At 36.1% G+C, this 14934-nt stretch overlaps 1 protein-coding gene across 1 annotated transcript in view; it reads left to right on the top strand.

Moving 5' to 3' along the window:
• Positions 1-11517: 11517 nt before the first annotated feature.
• Positions 11518-14934, top strand: part of LOC118765933 — a 34540-nt gene continuing 31123 nt past the window's right edge. Inside the window, exons 1-3 of the mRNA XM_036508791.1 lie at positions 11518-11723; positions 12199-12289; positions 13717-13949. Coding sequence (XP_036364684.1) covers positions 11685-11723; positions 12199-12289; positions 13717-13949 — 363 coding nt within the window. The 5' untranslated portion in view covers positions 11518-11684. The remainder of the gene's footprint in view (positions 11724-12198; positions 12290-13716; positions 13950-14934) is intronic.

The raw sequence follows: 14934 nt of genomic DNA, 5'->3' as shown, positions 1-14934 counted from the left end.
TTGGTGTGCTTACGTCCCCGTAACTTAGCGGTTCGGCAAAAGAGACCGATAAAATAAGTAGTAGGCTTACAAAAAATAAGTCCTGGGGTGGATTTGCTCGACTAAAGGCGGTGCTCCAGCATGGCCACAGTCAAATAGCTGAAACAAGTAAAGAGTAAAGAATACAAGTGCACCATAGCCCCTTTAGAAAGGTCATTTCCTATTGTTAATAGCTCTCCGTCAAAATAACTATAAAAAAAACAATGCTGTAGGCGTGGCTGTGTCGTTAAGAAGCTCTATTTGCAACCACGTGATTTTGGGTTTAGTACCACTGTGCGGCACCTTGGGCAAGTGCTTACTGCTAAAACACAGGACGACCATTGTCTTGTGAGTGAATTTGTGAGGAAACCTACCATGAGTGTGTGTGTGTGTGTGTGCGTTGGGTCATCCCATAAATAATGCGGTTTTTTATACTTATTTTATTTTTCAAAATTAAGATAAATAGAGAATACCAAACGAGTTCCCTATGGATACCGTATTTATTACAACGAGTGGCTTGTAAACGTATCTAACGATCGAAAGCGAGTTAGATACGTTTACAAGCCACGAGTTGTAATAAATACGGTATCCATAGGGAATGAGTTTGGTATTTTATTTATTACACACGAATAAACGACCATAATTTATTAACCCAATAACTAAATTCTTCACATCGTGTTGAAGCGCGCATGAATACAGCTTGATTTCACGTCAGTGACGTCACAATGTGTAACTGTAAAAGATGTCATGCCGCAGGAAGATAGTCCGACTTTATAGCGCTAAGTTTTCAGGTGAAATGATTGATAATTGATGACTGACTTTAAGTGATATCTATATATATAAAACTGTAGTTGTGTGAGTGTCTGTCCCCTTCGATTTAGATTCCTAACTACTCCCACATTTTGCGGTGCAGTTTAACCAAATTCGGGTATCTTATAGTCGTGATTCATATCGAGCCCGTCTGGGTATTAACGCGCGTCTACGATGAGTCTACGATTTTAAAAATAATTTAACATCATTTTTTATTCCATTTTAATGCATATTTTTTCGTGTGACGATGGCGGCGGAGTTGGCGTCCACGCTCACAGCTGCACCTGTGTTGCTCTCCCCCTTCTTCCCTCCCTCGTGAAGCTGTGGGGAAGGGAGTGTAAGGAAATCACGTTGTAATGCGTTGTCAAGGAGACCAGCGTTCTTTTAGAACAACGACTTCATGGCTTGAAGTCGCCAAAACAGAAATCGCTAAAAAAGCTGAAACAGATCCACACAAACGGCAATTACCGCCACACAGGGCAGGTTTCCTGTGCAAACAATTTGCACAACCGAATGTTTTAGTTGTTGCACAAATCTTATATATAAAAGTAAGGTTGTGTGTCGTCTCCTACGATTTATATTCCTAACTACTCCACATTTTGCGGTGCAGTGTAACCAAAACCGGGTATCTTATAGTCGTGATTCATATCGGGCCCTTCTGGGTATTAGCGCGCGTCTACGATGAGTCTACGATTTTAAAAAATTTACCATAATTTTTTATTCCATTTTAATGCATTTTCGCTATTATATAAGGGAAGTAACTCTCTAAAGTCTACGATGAGTCAACGATTAAAAAAAAAATTACCATAATTTTTTATTCCATTTTAATGCATTTTTCGCTATTATATAAGGAAGTAACTCTCTAAAAATGTCTACGATGATTCAACGATTTTAAAAATTACCATCATTTTTTATTCCATTTTTATGCATTTTTTGCTATTTTTTTGCTATACTCACTAAAATGCTATATAGTTATTTCCCTTACAACCCGAGCAACGCCGGGCGATACTGCTAGTCTGGTATAAAAAAGATAGTATGTTTGTTTAATTACATGGCTACATTCTACCTGCTCGTGAAAGTAATGAATGAAGTTTAGTTGTAACTTATGAATGACAAAAGTAGTGCCGTCACCGTGACCTCGGGTCATCACCATGGATTGACCAATCAGAAGCAGCGCTCGCAGTATCTGACATATGTTAGATACCAAAAATATCTCAAAGTGTTCTCACTCACATGTGTGTAATAAACAAAGTTCTCTTTTAATCTAAAATATACTCTCCCTCATTTTCTACAATGCTCCTTCATCTATCTGGTAAACTTACAAGGCCCCTCTTCCAAAATTCACTTGTCCATCATCAAAAATACTCTTCCATTACTGTTCTGACCTCGTCTAGAGAATTCATATTTTTTCCATCCAAATAATTTTGAAGACTGCGATTAAATGACATTTAGATGGGACAATGTCCGGCGAAATGGTGGGTGGGGCATCGCTTCCCATTTAAACTGCTCCTTTAGACTGCATCCTCACTGTATGTGGCCGAGCATTATCCTGATAGAAGAACACCTTCCGTCTTGAAAGCAAATATGGTCGTTTTTCTTCTAGCGCTGACGTAAGCCGCTCAAGCTGCTCGCAGTAGATCTCCTTTGTTATCGTTTTGTTTGCGTTTCAAAGTAGACTAGTTCAAAGTGGACTAAACCTTTCATATCCCACCAAACAGATAACAACACCCTACGTGGGTGAAGATATTCTTTAGCCTGGGGTGCTGCTATTTCCCCTTTCCCTACCCACAGTTTTCGGTACTTTACATTTTTATAGAGAACCCATTTCTCGTTACCAGTCATTATTCGGTCCAAAAAAGGTTCATTTGTGAGACGTGACAGCAAAGAAGAATATACATTCACTCTGCGCGCGATTAGACTCGGCAAGTCTGTGAGGAACCCATTGACCCAATTTGCTGATTTTTCCGATGGCACGAAGGTGTCGATGAATGGTTGAATTCTAGCTCAGAATTCCTGGGACCACCGTCCACACTGGCTTACGCTTATTGTCCGATCCCCATATACTGCATTAATATTCCTCGCACTTTCCGTTGTGTTGTTGCCTTTATTGAATTCATGAAGCAAAATATACCGAACATGCTCCTTTGTCACTTCCATTATAGCTTTGAAAAGATAACTGTTAAAATCGAACTGCACTACGGATAAGGACATGGTAAAATTACTACGTGCTTTTATAGAAAGTAGATGCAGGTCGTTTATCCCGCTCCCCTCCGATTTTTAGTTCATGCAATTGAAAAAAACCGCATTATTTTATGGGATGACACATTTTATACATATATGAATGAAAAAAATGTATAAATAAACAACATAACCTATACTGAATATAAAAACAAACGGGAGACAAGCAGAAGGTCCGTAATTCTTCATCAGTTATCTGCCAAATGGTAATATTCAGTTTCGCACCTTTAACGATAAGACTGAGCGCTTCCCAATTGGCGGTGCCCGCAAAAAAGTTTTCTTCCGAAGAATTAGGGATAAGAGCAAACACACACACACACACACACACACAACACCACACACCACACACACACACACACACACATCTTACTTGTTTCTGTCATTACACTGTTGATTCTGTGTTGCCCATTCGAAGGGGTTTTGTGGTGTGAATGAAAATTTGAGAGTGGCTCCATACTTTGAAATGACTAAGCACGAACTACTATCGGAACTTGCATACCATATACAGGAAACTTTTTACCACTTTTATACACCACTTTACTTGTATAATAGATTGCAACTACAATATCTTATATGTTATTTCTATTTTCATTCTCTTATTTCCCTCTATTTTCCCTATCTCCTCCTTTTCCATAATAATTCCTTATTTCGAAATCAAACATTTACCTTTATTTAATCATCTCACATCGTCTCTGATGAAGGGATATCTATAATATCCCAGAAACAGCTGTAAGACTATATCTTTCCTTTTAAATGTCCTAAAAACTCCTCACAGCTTTGGCTTTGTGATCTGTTTTGCTAATATTATATATATATATATATATATATATATATATATATATATATATGTATATATATATATAAATTAGAAAAAACACCTTTTATCAATTCAAAATGAAAAAAAATTAGACCATCTAGAAATTACATTTTTTTTTCTTTTACTTGTTTCAGTCATTTGACTGCGGCCATGTGGAGCACCGCCTTTAGTCGAGCAACTCGACCACGGACTTATTCTTTGTAAGCCCAGTACTTATTCTATCGGTCTCTTTTGCCGAACCGCTACGTGACGGGGACGTAAACACACCAGCATCGGTTGTCAAGCAATGCTAGAGGGACAAACACAGACACACAAAACACCACACACATATATACAATATATAAGACATATATATATAATATATATATATATATAATATTATATATACATATATACGACAGACTTCTTTCAGTTTCCGTCTACCAAATCCACTCACAAGGCGTTGGTCGGCCGGGGTATAGCAGAGACACTTGCCAAAGATGCCACGCAGTAGGACTGAACCCGGAACCATGTGGTTGGTTAGCAAGCTACTTACCACACAGCCACTCCTGCGCCTATAATACAAATATAATATAATACAAATATAAAAAATAAAATCACAATTATACCGATGATTAAGTAAATTGCAAAATAATAATAAAAACGTATATATTTGGTAGAATAACGACACGTATTTCGTGGCTATATTAAAGAAATCATTTAAAAAAAATTAAGAGTATTAGTAAAATCTACAACAAACCGCCAGCTACCGCCAATTTATTCACAGCCGACTATTCCCCTACCATTCCAACCCTCCCACCTCTCTCCAACTCATGAAGCCCAAACCCATCTCAAACTCACCATCAACAAATATTTTTCGTCATTGAGTTTAAAATAACATATAATAAAATAGTAAAATAAACTCTAATACTATTAAATAATTTCTACAATAAATAAATAACATAAGACGAAATAAGATTTAATATATACTAAAGATAAGTAATTAAATCAAATAAATATATATTGTGTTGAAATTAATTTATATTACTATAATAAATATATATTTAAAAACAATATAATTATTTATTTATTAGCTAAATCTATTATAAAGGTACTTTAATTTATGTTTACCTTTAATTTTACGTTCCTCCAATGAGTTTATTAACGCATAATTGTTATTAAATAATATTTCTTTAAGTTCGTTATTACAAAGAGAACAATAATTACTCCCGATAGTATATGATTTAGCCCTACAAATAATATCCCAATTTAATTTATATTTAATGGATCTTGATTTAAGGTCCCAAATATATTTACTGAGACCTGTTGAATTTATAAGATTTTTATTCCTAAAAGAAAACATCTGTTGAGAAATTCTAGATTTAATTTTATTCGAAGTGGACCCAATATAAATAGTATTTAAATTAAGATAATTCAAATTCTTATCATCTATTATAGTTACCATACACTTATAGACTACATTATCTAAATTACAATAATTATTCAAATTACATGTAGACTTATCCCTACATGTACAATAAATTACCTCTTGGTCTTTATTATTATTATTATTGGAATCAATATTTAATCTATCTTTATAGAATTTCTTTAATTTAAAAATATTACATGAAGAAATAATATTACCAATATTATTCGTAGTTGAATAACTAACTCCAAAATTATCTTTAGAAAAAATATTATAATGTTTTTATTATCCCTAATAAATACTTCAGTTATATTTAAAATCTCTGTAATAATATTAAATTTATGATTTAAATTTTCAAAATTCCCATTATTATTAAGATGATAAATACCTAAATAAAATTTATCATAATTCAGATAATTAGGTTTATCATTATAAAAATCATCAAAACTATTATCTTTTAAAACTTATAATCGTTTAAATTATAATTCTGCATATTATTGTGATTTTATTTTTTATATTTGTATTATATGTAATTTTCTAGATGGTGTAATTTTATTGTTCATTTTGAATTGATATAAAAGGTGTTTTTTTAATTTATATATTATATATTATATTTTGTGAAATGTTGATTTAGTATTTCTAAATTGAATTTTTCCCTGTAAGTTAGGAATAATATTCCCTCAAAATTATTATGATTATATTATTATGATTATTATTATTATATATTATTAATATATTATATATATATGCATGCTAATGCAAGGCCCACATAAACTTCGCACTCGTATCACTATCGAACCAAGAGTTTAACAATGGTCTGTCCATAGCGCTTACTTAGCATTACCTACCACTTTTAGGGTCTTCTATATACCAATACCTCATATGTATATATATGTATGTATGTATATATATATATATATGTGTGTGTGTGTATATATATATATATATGTGTTGTGTGTGTCATATATATATATATATATATTAAAGTATACTTGCTGGCCGTTCTCTAGATGTACATCTAAATGGATAACTTCCGTTCATGAAGTGGAAAGTTAAACCGTCTCCAGGCTGCCTCATTGTTGCTGATGTAGCGTGCCATCTGGTAGCATGTCACTTCATCGTTCTTGTTTACCTCCTGAAGGCCAAAAGCAGCCATGTCTGATCCATTGTTGACATAGTTGCACAAAAAACTCGGTATTGATGTGTTCTTTGAACATCTTTGACAGAAGGGGACAGTGCGGCACGATCTACCTGTTGCAACACCAATTTCACGGACTACACTTGCGTTGATAGTGGCTTTATGTCCTCCTTGACCCGGCTTGCGACGCCTGTAGCTTAGGTATCCATCATGGCCAGTCTCTGTTTGGGCAATAAATTGCTTAGAGTAGCCTCTACTGCACTTTACATCAACCATGTACGGAGAGTTTCTGTTGAGAGAACCGCATGGACCATGCATCATCTGAATCCTGATGACTTCAAAAAGTTCGGGATCTTCTGTTTTGTCAGGAAGCTCGGCATTAATGATAGAATCAATTTGATTAGGATGAATTTTGTCTTTACGTCAGATTAGAATGCAAGCATGCGGCAGGTCTCTTTTCTGCCATTCAACTGTGTACATGTGGCAAATAGTTTCACCAAACTATATATGTTATGTATATGAAACAGATATGTTGACGATTGATTAATTAAATGAAATTTCTTTATGAAAATATTTTTATCATACACTCACATCTTACACAAATAGCAAGCCGTGATTTCTGCTTCCCCGACTTTGGATGATCATAACTTTCAGAGAAATGGATATTTTTTAATGGAATTTTCTACAAATATGTGTTATATCATGTATATTCCGAATGTACAAATTCTTTGGGGTAAATATTTTAGAGTAGGTGGGAAGGATTTTCGGAAAATTCACCGGAGACCAATTCAATTTGTCTTAACTTTCAGTAAAATGGATATTTATCCCTTCATCGGAGCTGACTTAATTTTCCTCTCACACCATCTCCGGTGAAGGGATATTATTAATATCCTAGAAACAGCTGTAAGATCTTCTATCTATAAATGCTCTAATATCTATACAGCCTTATATATACACTTGCTGACAGAACCAACGTTGAACCCTTTATTCGCAATATTACCGAATCTGGAACTGAATTATGGTCTGTCTGTAGTACTTATTCAGCTATTACCTGACACCTTGGGTCTCAATGACACCATTATCTCTTATATATATATATATAATATATATATATATATATATACTAAATATATATATATTATATATTATATATGTAGGTATGTATGTATGTAGTTGTATATACTCTTTTACTTGTTTCAGTCATTTGACTGTGGCCATGCTGGAGCACCACCACATATATATATATATATATATATATATATATATTATATATAATGCGTACTGAATCCTCTTTGGAATTCGGTACGCTGACTGTTTGTATTTTGCATGTGTTTATGAGTATGTGTTGTGTGAGTGAGTGAGTGAGTGAGTGAGTGTGTGTGAAGGAGTGCATATGTGTATGCGGGCGTGTGATGTACTCACTCTCATGAGTACACACGCACAAACGTGCGCTCATATATACATGTATTCATATATTTCTTTCAGGTGACCCTTAAGTTTGTAACTAAAATTGCACCATTTGTCGTGATGTCATCAATTCTGAAGGCACATCAATGCAGTGGAACTTTCAGTGGTATGTATAAAAATAACACTTTTGCAATAGTGTTCCATTCCTTATTCAACAAATCGAATGCCGTAGGCATGTTTGTACGATGCCTTAGGCAAGTGTTTTCTCATAAGTTTGGGTTGATTAAACTAAGAGAAGGAATCATAATTCTTATAATCTAAGTATATAAAAAGCCCTCTGAAAATAATTAGAATTCAGTTGGGGTTGTGACTAATACCTATTTGAAATAAATAAATTAAAGTAATGATTTTAAAATATACCTACATGAAGGAAATATACACACATTACCTTTGCGGTAACATTCAGGAACACTTACAAATTTCTTCGATAGTTTGCCTCTTCAGACGGCGTAGAATGATTACTGTGAAGCTTAAAAATAAATAACAGTCGGCCACGATGTGTTGAATATAAAACAACCATGTTGTATTTGGGTAACGGAGCAAGCGCATGTATATGCAACTGGAAAAAAAAAACCTTGTCTTACTAGAGAGTGAAAATTCTTTCAGAGTTCTCTTATGGCTAGGAAAGATATAAAAACCTCAATATATAAGAGCGATATACGGTGTAACCAAAAGCACATAATTTTCACAAAACACATCTGAATTTGTTTAACCAAAGTATTACACACAACACACAAGCACGCACTCACATACTCACGCCTACATACACACAAACACACATTCACATAATCACCTGAAGAAGGCTGGAGGGTATATCAGCCAAAACATTGTGTTAACAACAAAGATGAGGACAAATATCCGTCAATGGCTGGGTCAATGTTGCCGAAACCTATCTTCTAGGTATCTAAGGTATATATATATATATATATATATATATATATATATATTATATATATATATATATATATATATATATATATATTTATACATGCAATATATATATTATATATAATATATATATATATATATATATATATATATATTATATATATGTATATATATATATATATATATACTAGCAGTTTCGCCCGACATTGCGGTTTGTTTAGACCCTTAGAATTGGAATTTTGAAAAGTAAAAATTTGGCAGTATGTAACTTGTTATTCTCTTTAAGTGAAATACACCGAAAAATGGCGACACAGCAGTCAAAACATCGTAAAAAATAGGGATTTTCATAGAAAAAAGGTACCTTTTTGATGTAAAGAATTTTTGGTGTTAACATGGTCCTTCTTCTATCATACTCTCATACAAACACCATATCTGTTCAGTGTCGCCATATCTCAGGATTCCCAGACATCGATGTTTCTAGCTCCTTAGCTGTTATCAATAGGAAATACCTAAGACAGGCAACTCTGGGTAGACCTTATTAAATCTACAGTTTTAACTAAAATACAGTCATCTTTAACTGTTTTGCGCTAGTAGACCTCAAGGTCGTTGAAATTACTGTAATATTAACCCAAGCAGTGTTTCGGCATAAGTAAAGTCTAAGTTAGTTAAATGATGTCTGTGGCATATTTCAACTGCTAAAAGGAAAATTCACTGCAGAAAGTTTTCTCATATGACCTGGCGGTCTACTGGCGCGATTCAGCCAATGCTGTTAACTGTGTTTTAGTTAAAACTATAGCTTTAATAAGTACCAGGTTCTCAAAAAATAATTGCTGTGGACAATACATTCAACAAAAGATTCTTCAAGGCGGTGCGCCAGTATGGCCGCAGTCTAATGATTGAAACAAGTAAAAGATTAAAAAAAATATGCATGTATATGTATATGTCTTTATGTACGTATATATAATTTACATCGTACATTCGTTATTGAATTTTTGATCTATGGTTTTTCATTTATATTTTATAATAATCTCACCTTTCAAACACCCAACTTGCGATCCTATTCAGTCAATTTAATTATTAATTAATTAAAGTAGTTGTATACAGTCAACTTGATGTGACAGTCCCATGAAGGGAATCATACTACTCCTATTTAGCCCTAGGAAGCAGCAACGCTTCATGTCGGCCGTGACACATTTCTTGTGTCCTTATATTTACAAGGGGGAGATAAGCACTTCCACCCAGCTAAGCCTGCACTCAGACACTAGTTTCTGAGTCTTTGCTCGTCATCAGTCTGGAGTAGCATGGCCTGCTAGTTGGAGATGCCTATCTAGCTCTTATAAACATATAAGAATTCTAGTGAAATAAATTCACTGATTAAAAAATAGAAATATGTTTACAACAACTTTTGCAGATCCAGCTTCACAGCACCTTGGGCAATTGTTTTATACCATAATGTGGTGTCTACCAAAGCACTACGAAGATTTAGATGGCAAGAACAGTGTGCACGTCTGCTGGCATAACCGTTTCTATTCGTGGGTGGTAAACGTTATTTTTCCCTAGTTTAACACCCCCACTTGATCCTTGGTTGCCTCTACTGGTGTCTACTCTATTCTGAACATTCATCTTGCTCTTCGATTTATGTATAAAGTGTCCCCTTTCTCCTAATAGTTTTGGGAACCCCGAAAAAGCTCATGGGTGCAGCCCTTCTTCCTCAAAGTTATAAAACAAGTTGAATTTCAAATACAAATACCACGTCATGAGAGCGTTAAGAACGAAATTATTGAAAACTCTACAAAATACAGACCATTTCTGTCAAAGGGGAGAAAAATAAAATTTTTTTGTCATGTAACATGACACCATGACGCATAACATCTTGCGAACTTGGCAACTCATGAACAAACTCCAGTAAAGAGGCCATAAGAAAACCCACAAAAGAGGTACAGGGGAAACTTCAGTGAATGGACAAGGGAAAGTGGTAGAAAACATGTTAAAAAACGTAAGGATAAGATGGAGGAGGGGGTAGCGTTTGGTCTTCGGAGACCCTCTCAAATCGTTGAGGTGAATGCAGTTACCCTTCCTCTTGAACAGTTAGCAAGAAAAACATGTGCCGGGAGGGAATTCCATTGAGCCGGCGATCTTTGGAGGAAGGACAGTGCATAGTGCTTAGTGCGAGGTGGTTGGAGGGAAGGGTGAGGTGAGAGGGGGTGGGGATTAGTGCGAGGTGGGGGAGGGTACATAGTATGTGTGAGAAAGACGGGAAGAAAACATGTAAGTTTTGTGCTTGAGCTGAAGTGGTATGAGGCCAGTTAGCTCTGAGTATGAGAAATCACTATAATAGCGCCAAGGAATTCCTTCTGACAAAGTCCATAAGAGGAACGTTATCTATTTTTAATACATCCCTCCGTTCAAGATCACCACCTGATGCTTGGATGGTTTTACTGGGGCTCATTCTGTCGAAAGCATTTGTGTCAGGCTCGAGATAGATTTAGTCTTACAATCTAAAGAGGCCTTAGTTAGGTTTTCGAGCGACCACTTCCTGCTCTAAGTCACTAAACAATAAAACAAACTCTGCATACTTATAGGTGTCATTGTGAGAATAGATTTTGAGTTCTTGCTGACATCCAGTCATATATGAAATCGCTTTAGTTAAGTGACTACCACTTATTCTCCCTTCTATTAATTACAATTGTTTCATTACTATTGGTTATCTGTATTGCTATTTAATTTCAGATTTTAATTGGCTGCTATTGGTTAAATCTAACGCCAGTTCGGAATTCCCGCTCAATAACCTTACGCTTATAATAAACAAAAAAGATGTTCATAAAGTGTCGGGAATCAGGTCCGGTTTCACAGATATTTTCCTCGTACCCGGTTTGCAATGTATACCGATATCTAGTTTTTACATGGCGACATCCAGAACTTCGAAACTGATAGTAGATAAGGTAACTATACATTTTCAACACTATTTTCACAGTATTCTCTTTTACTAATGTACAATATTTCAGTTAAAAATTTTCATAACGAATTACTGTTTAATTACGAGTTTTTGTTTTCTTTTTACAATTGATAGGAATGATAGCAGGTGTCGTGTCGTTACTGTCGTAAAACAACCAGAGGCACGACCTGCAGATCCAGCATTTTTTATCACGCGTACCAACGATTCTGTCAGTTTGCTACCTTATATAAAAATGAAATATAATGTTGGGTTATCACATATTACATTTCACCCTTTTTACCTACTTTCATATATTTCAGAACGTTTGTTGTTTCCATAGGTCGCAGATCACATACTACAGATCATATATGTTATATTTAGCAAGTTTAGCAAATATATTTTCACAACATTGCGATATTTCATATATTATAAATCACACTTTACCTGTTTTATATAAATCTATGTAATTCTGTATAATTCAGGTAATAGCGTTCAGTGATGCGTGCAACATGTCATACACATTCGTGCATGGCGAAATCCTCACAGAACAACTCTATGTCCTTCACAACAAAGGTAAGAGAGAAAAATAATAAAAACATCATAAATTACTTCTTGTGTAAGTAGGTAATCTCCATCACGAATATAAATGGCAAGTTATGAGCTTGCTTTTCCTAAGACTATTTGTTTTTTCCTTTATCTCTTACTTGTTCCAGTCACTGGACTGCAGCCATGCCAGGCCACATCTTGAAGTCCTTAGTTGAAAAGACCGACCTCAATGTTTATTTTTAATGTCTGGTGAGGAGGCACAATGGCCCAGTGGTTAGGGCAACGGACTCGCGGTCATGGGATCGCAGTTTCGATTCCCAGACCGGGCGTTGTGAGTGTTTATTGGGCGAAAACACCTAAAGCTCCACGAGGCTCCGGCAGGGGGTGTTGGTGAATCCTGCTGTATGTACTCTTTCGCCACAACTTTCTCTTTCTTCCTGTTTCTGTTGTACCTTTATTTCAAAGGGCCAGCCTTGTCACACTCTGTATTACGTTGAATCTCCCCGAGAACTACGTTAAGAGTACACGTGTCTGTGGAGTGCTCAGCCACTTAATTTCCGTTAATTTCCGTTCCGTTGATCGGATCAGTTGGAACCCTCGTCGTCGTAACCGACAGAATGCCACGATGAATGTCTGGTACCTGTTCTATATGTCTTTTGCCGAACCGCTAAATTACAAGGACGTAAACAAAACAACATCGGTAGTCAAGCGGTGGAAGTGGGGATGAGCACAAGCACAAAGTTTCTCTCTCTCTTTCTCTTTCTCTCTCTCTCTCATATACACACACACACACACACACACACACACAGAGTTTCCATCAAACAAATTCACTCAAAAAGCGTTGGTCGGCCCGGAAGTATAGTAGAAGACGTTTGCCTAAGGTTCCGCGCAGTGGAACTGAACCGGGAACCACTTGGTTTCAAATGATTTCCTTAACCACAGTCATGCTACTTGGCGGATAAATGAAAACGGTTTCATTAAGAAAAGGAACAGGAAATTTAAAGCTGGTTCATGGCGCCCACTCTAGAAATAGTAATGAATGTTTATTTTATAGATAGACAGGGCGTTGTGTGTGTTTATTGGGCGAAAACACCTAAAGCTCCACGAGGCTCCGGCAGGGGGTGGTGGCGACCCCTGTTGTACTCCTTCGCACCAATTTTCTCTCACTCTTTCTTCCTGTTTCTTGTCCCCGACTTCCTACGCAACTGCTGAGCCTGGATGCGCATTCATCCATCCGTCGATGATCTCGGTGTCCCGGGTTGACCTGCTTTCTCTTCTGCGGGTCTTACGAATAGCAAAGGACCACGTTTCGGACTTCTCCCATCTTGCGAGCTCTGGGACGAAGACCGTTCACTCAACAGCAACAGCAGCAGCAGTAGCAGCAAAAACAACAACAGCAAAAAGAACAAAAACAATAAGAGTTGTTTATTCTAATTCTATTTTATTTATTACAGCTGAAAATCCCATATCAGTGGAAACAGTGACTGGATCCATTGGGATAGACGATGGTGTGTTGCTGAGATACTATGGGACCCATTGTGCGCAAAACGTTACTTTGGACACGGCCGACGATGACTTTCGACCATACTCTACAGATTACTTTAATTCTACAGTTTCTGACTGCGGTCCTTTGAAATGTATTAAAGTTTTAAAATTTGGCACAAATTTCAATGCGACCATCAGCTACGTAAGTATGTTGCTTATGTAGAGATACGGACAGAACGTATGTGTGTGTATGAGTATGTATGTATGTATGTATGTATGTATGTATGTATGTATGTATGTATGTATGTATGTATTATGCATGTGTGTGTGTGTATGTATGTATGTATGTGTATTCTTTTATTCTTTTACTCTTTTGCTTGTTTCAGTCATTTGACTGCGGCCATGCTGGAGCACCGCCTTAAAAGGTTTTAGGCGAAGAAATCGATCCCAAGACTTATTCTTCGCAAGCTTAGTACAATTTTATCGGTCTCTTTTCCTGAACCACTAAGTTACAGGGATGTAAACACACCAGCATCGGTTGTCAAGTGATGGCAGGGGACAAACACAGACACACACGCGCACACACATACACACTCACATACATACATACGTACATACATACGTGCTTACATAAATGTGTGTGTGTGTGTGTACGGTGGGCCTCTTGTATGGCAACTTCAAGTGGTGATGCTTCTTTGGCTAATTTCAGTGCTTTGAGAATCCACCCATGTATTATACTATCAAAGGCTTTTTGATAGTTCAACCACAACATAGCCAAGTTTTTGCTATTCTTTCGGGCTGTTCATTGTAACATTTTGTTAAGTAGTAAGTGCTCAACACCCCACCGCCACTTTCTTCTTTCCCCCAGCTTGTTCTGTGGTTTCAATGTTATCTTTGGAGAATTGGGTTGCAAAATCCAGTTGCTCTTTTGATATGGTTAATATTTGGCCCATATTGCTTCAGAAAGGTGAGAGGTGTCATTGAATCCATTCCTATAGCTGTTTTTTCTTGATTAGGTATGCTGTTTCTTGATTAGGTATGGCAGATTTTGTAGAGACAAGTTGGGGCAGCTAGTGTTCAGCTGATGTTATGACAAGCTATTGGGCAGTAATTTTTAGTTCAGTGGTTTGGCTATATTTTGGAAATGAAAAGGACGACGGCAGTCGATAGCCATATGGATATTATTG

The sequence above is a fragment of the Octopus sinensis genome, linkage group LG14, assembly GCF_006345805.1.
Source record: "Octopus sinensis linkage group LG14, ASM634580v1, whole genome shotgun sequence".
Lineage (NCBI taxonomy): Eukaryota > Metazoa > Mollusca > Cephalopoda > Octopoda > Octopodidae > Octopus > Octopus sinensis.
This window is presented reverse-complemented; position numbering and strand designations above follow the sequence as displayed.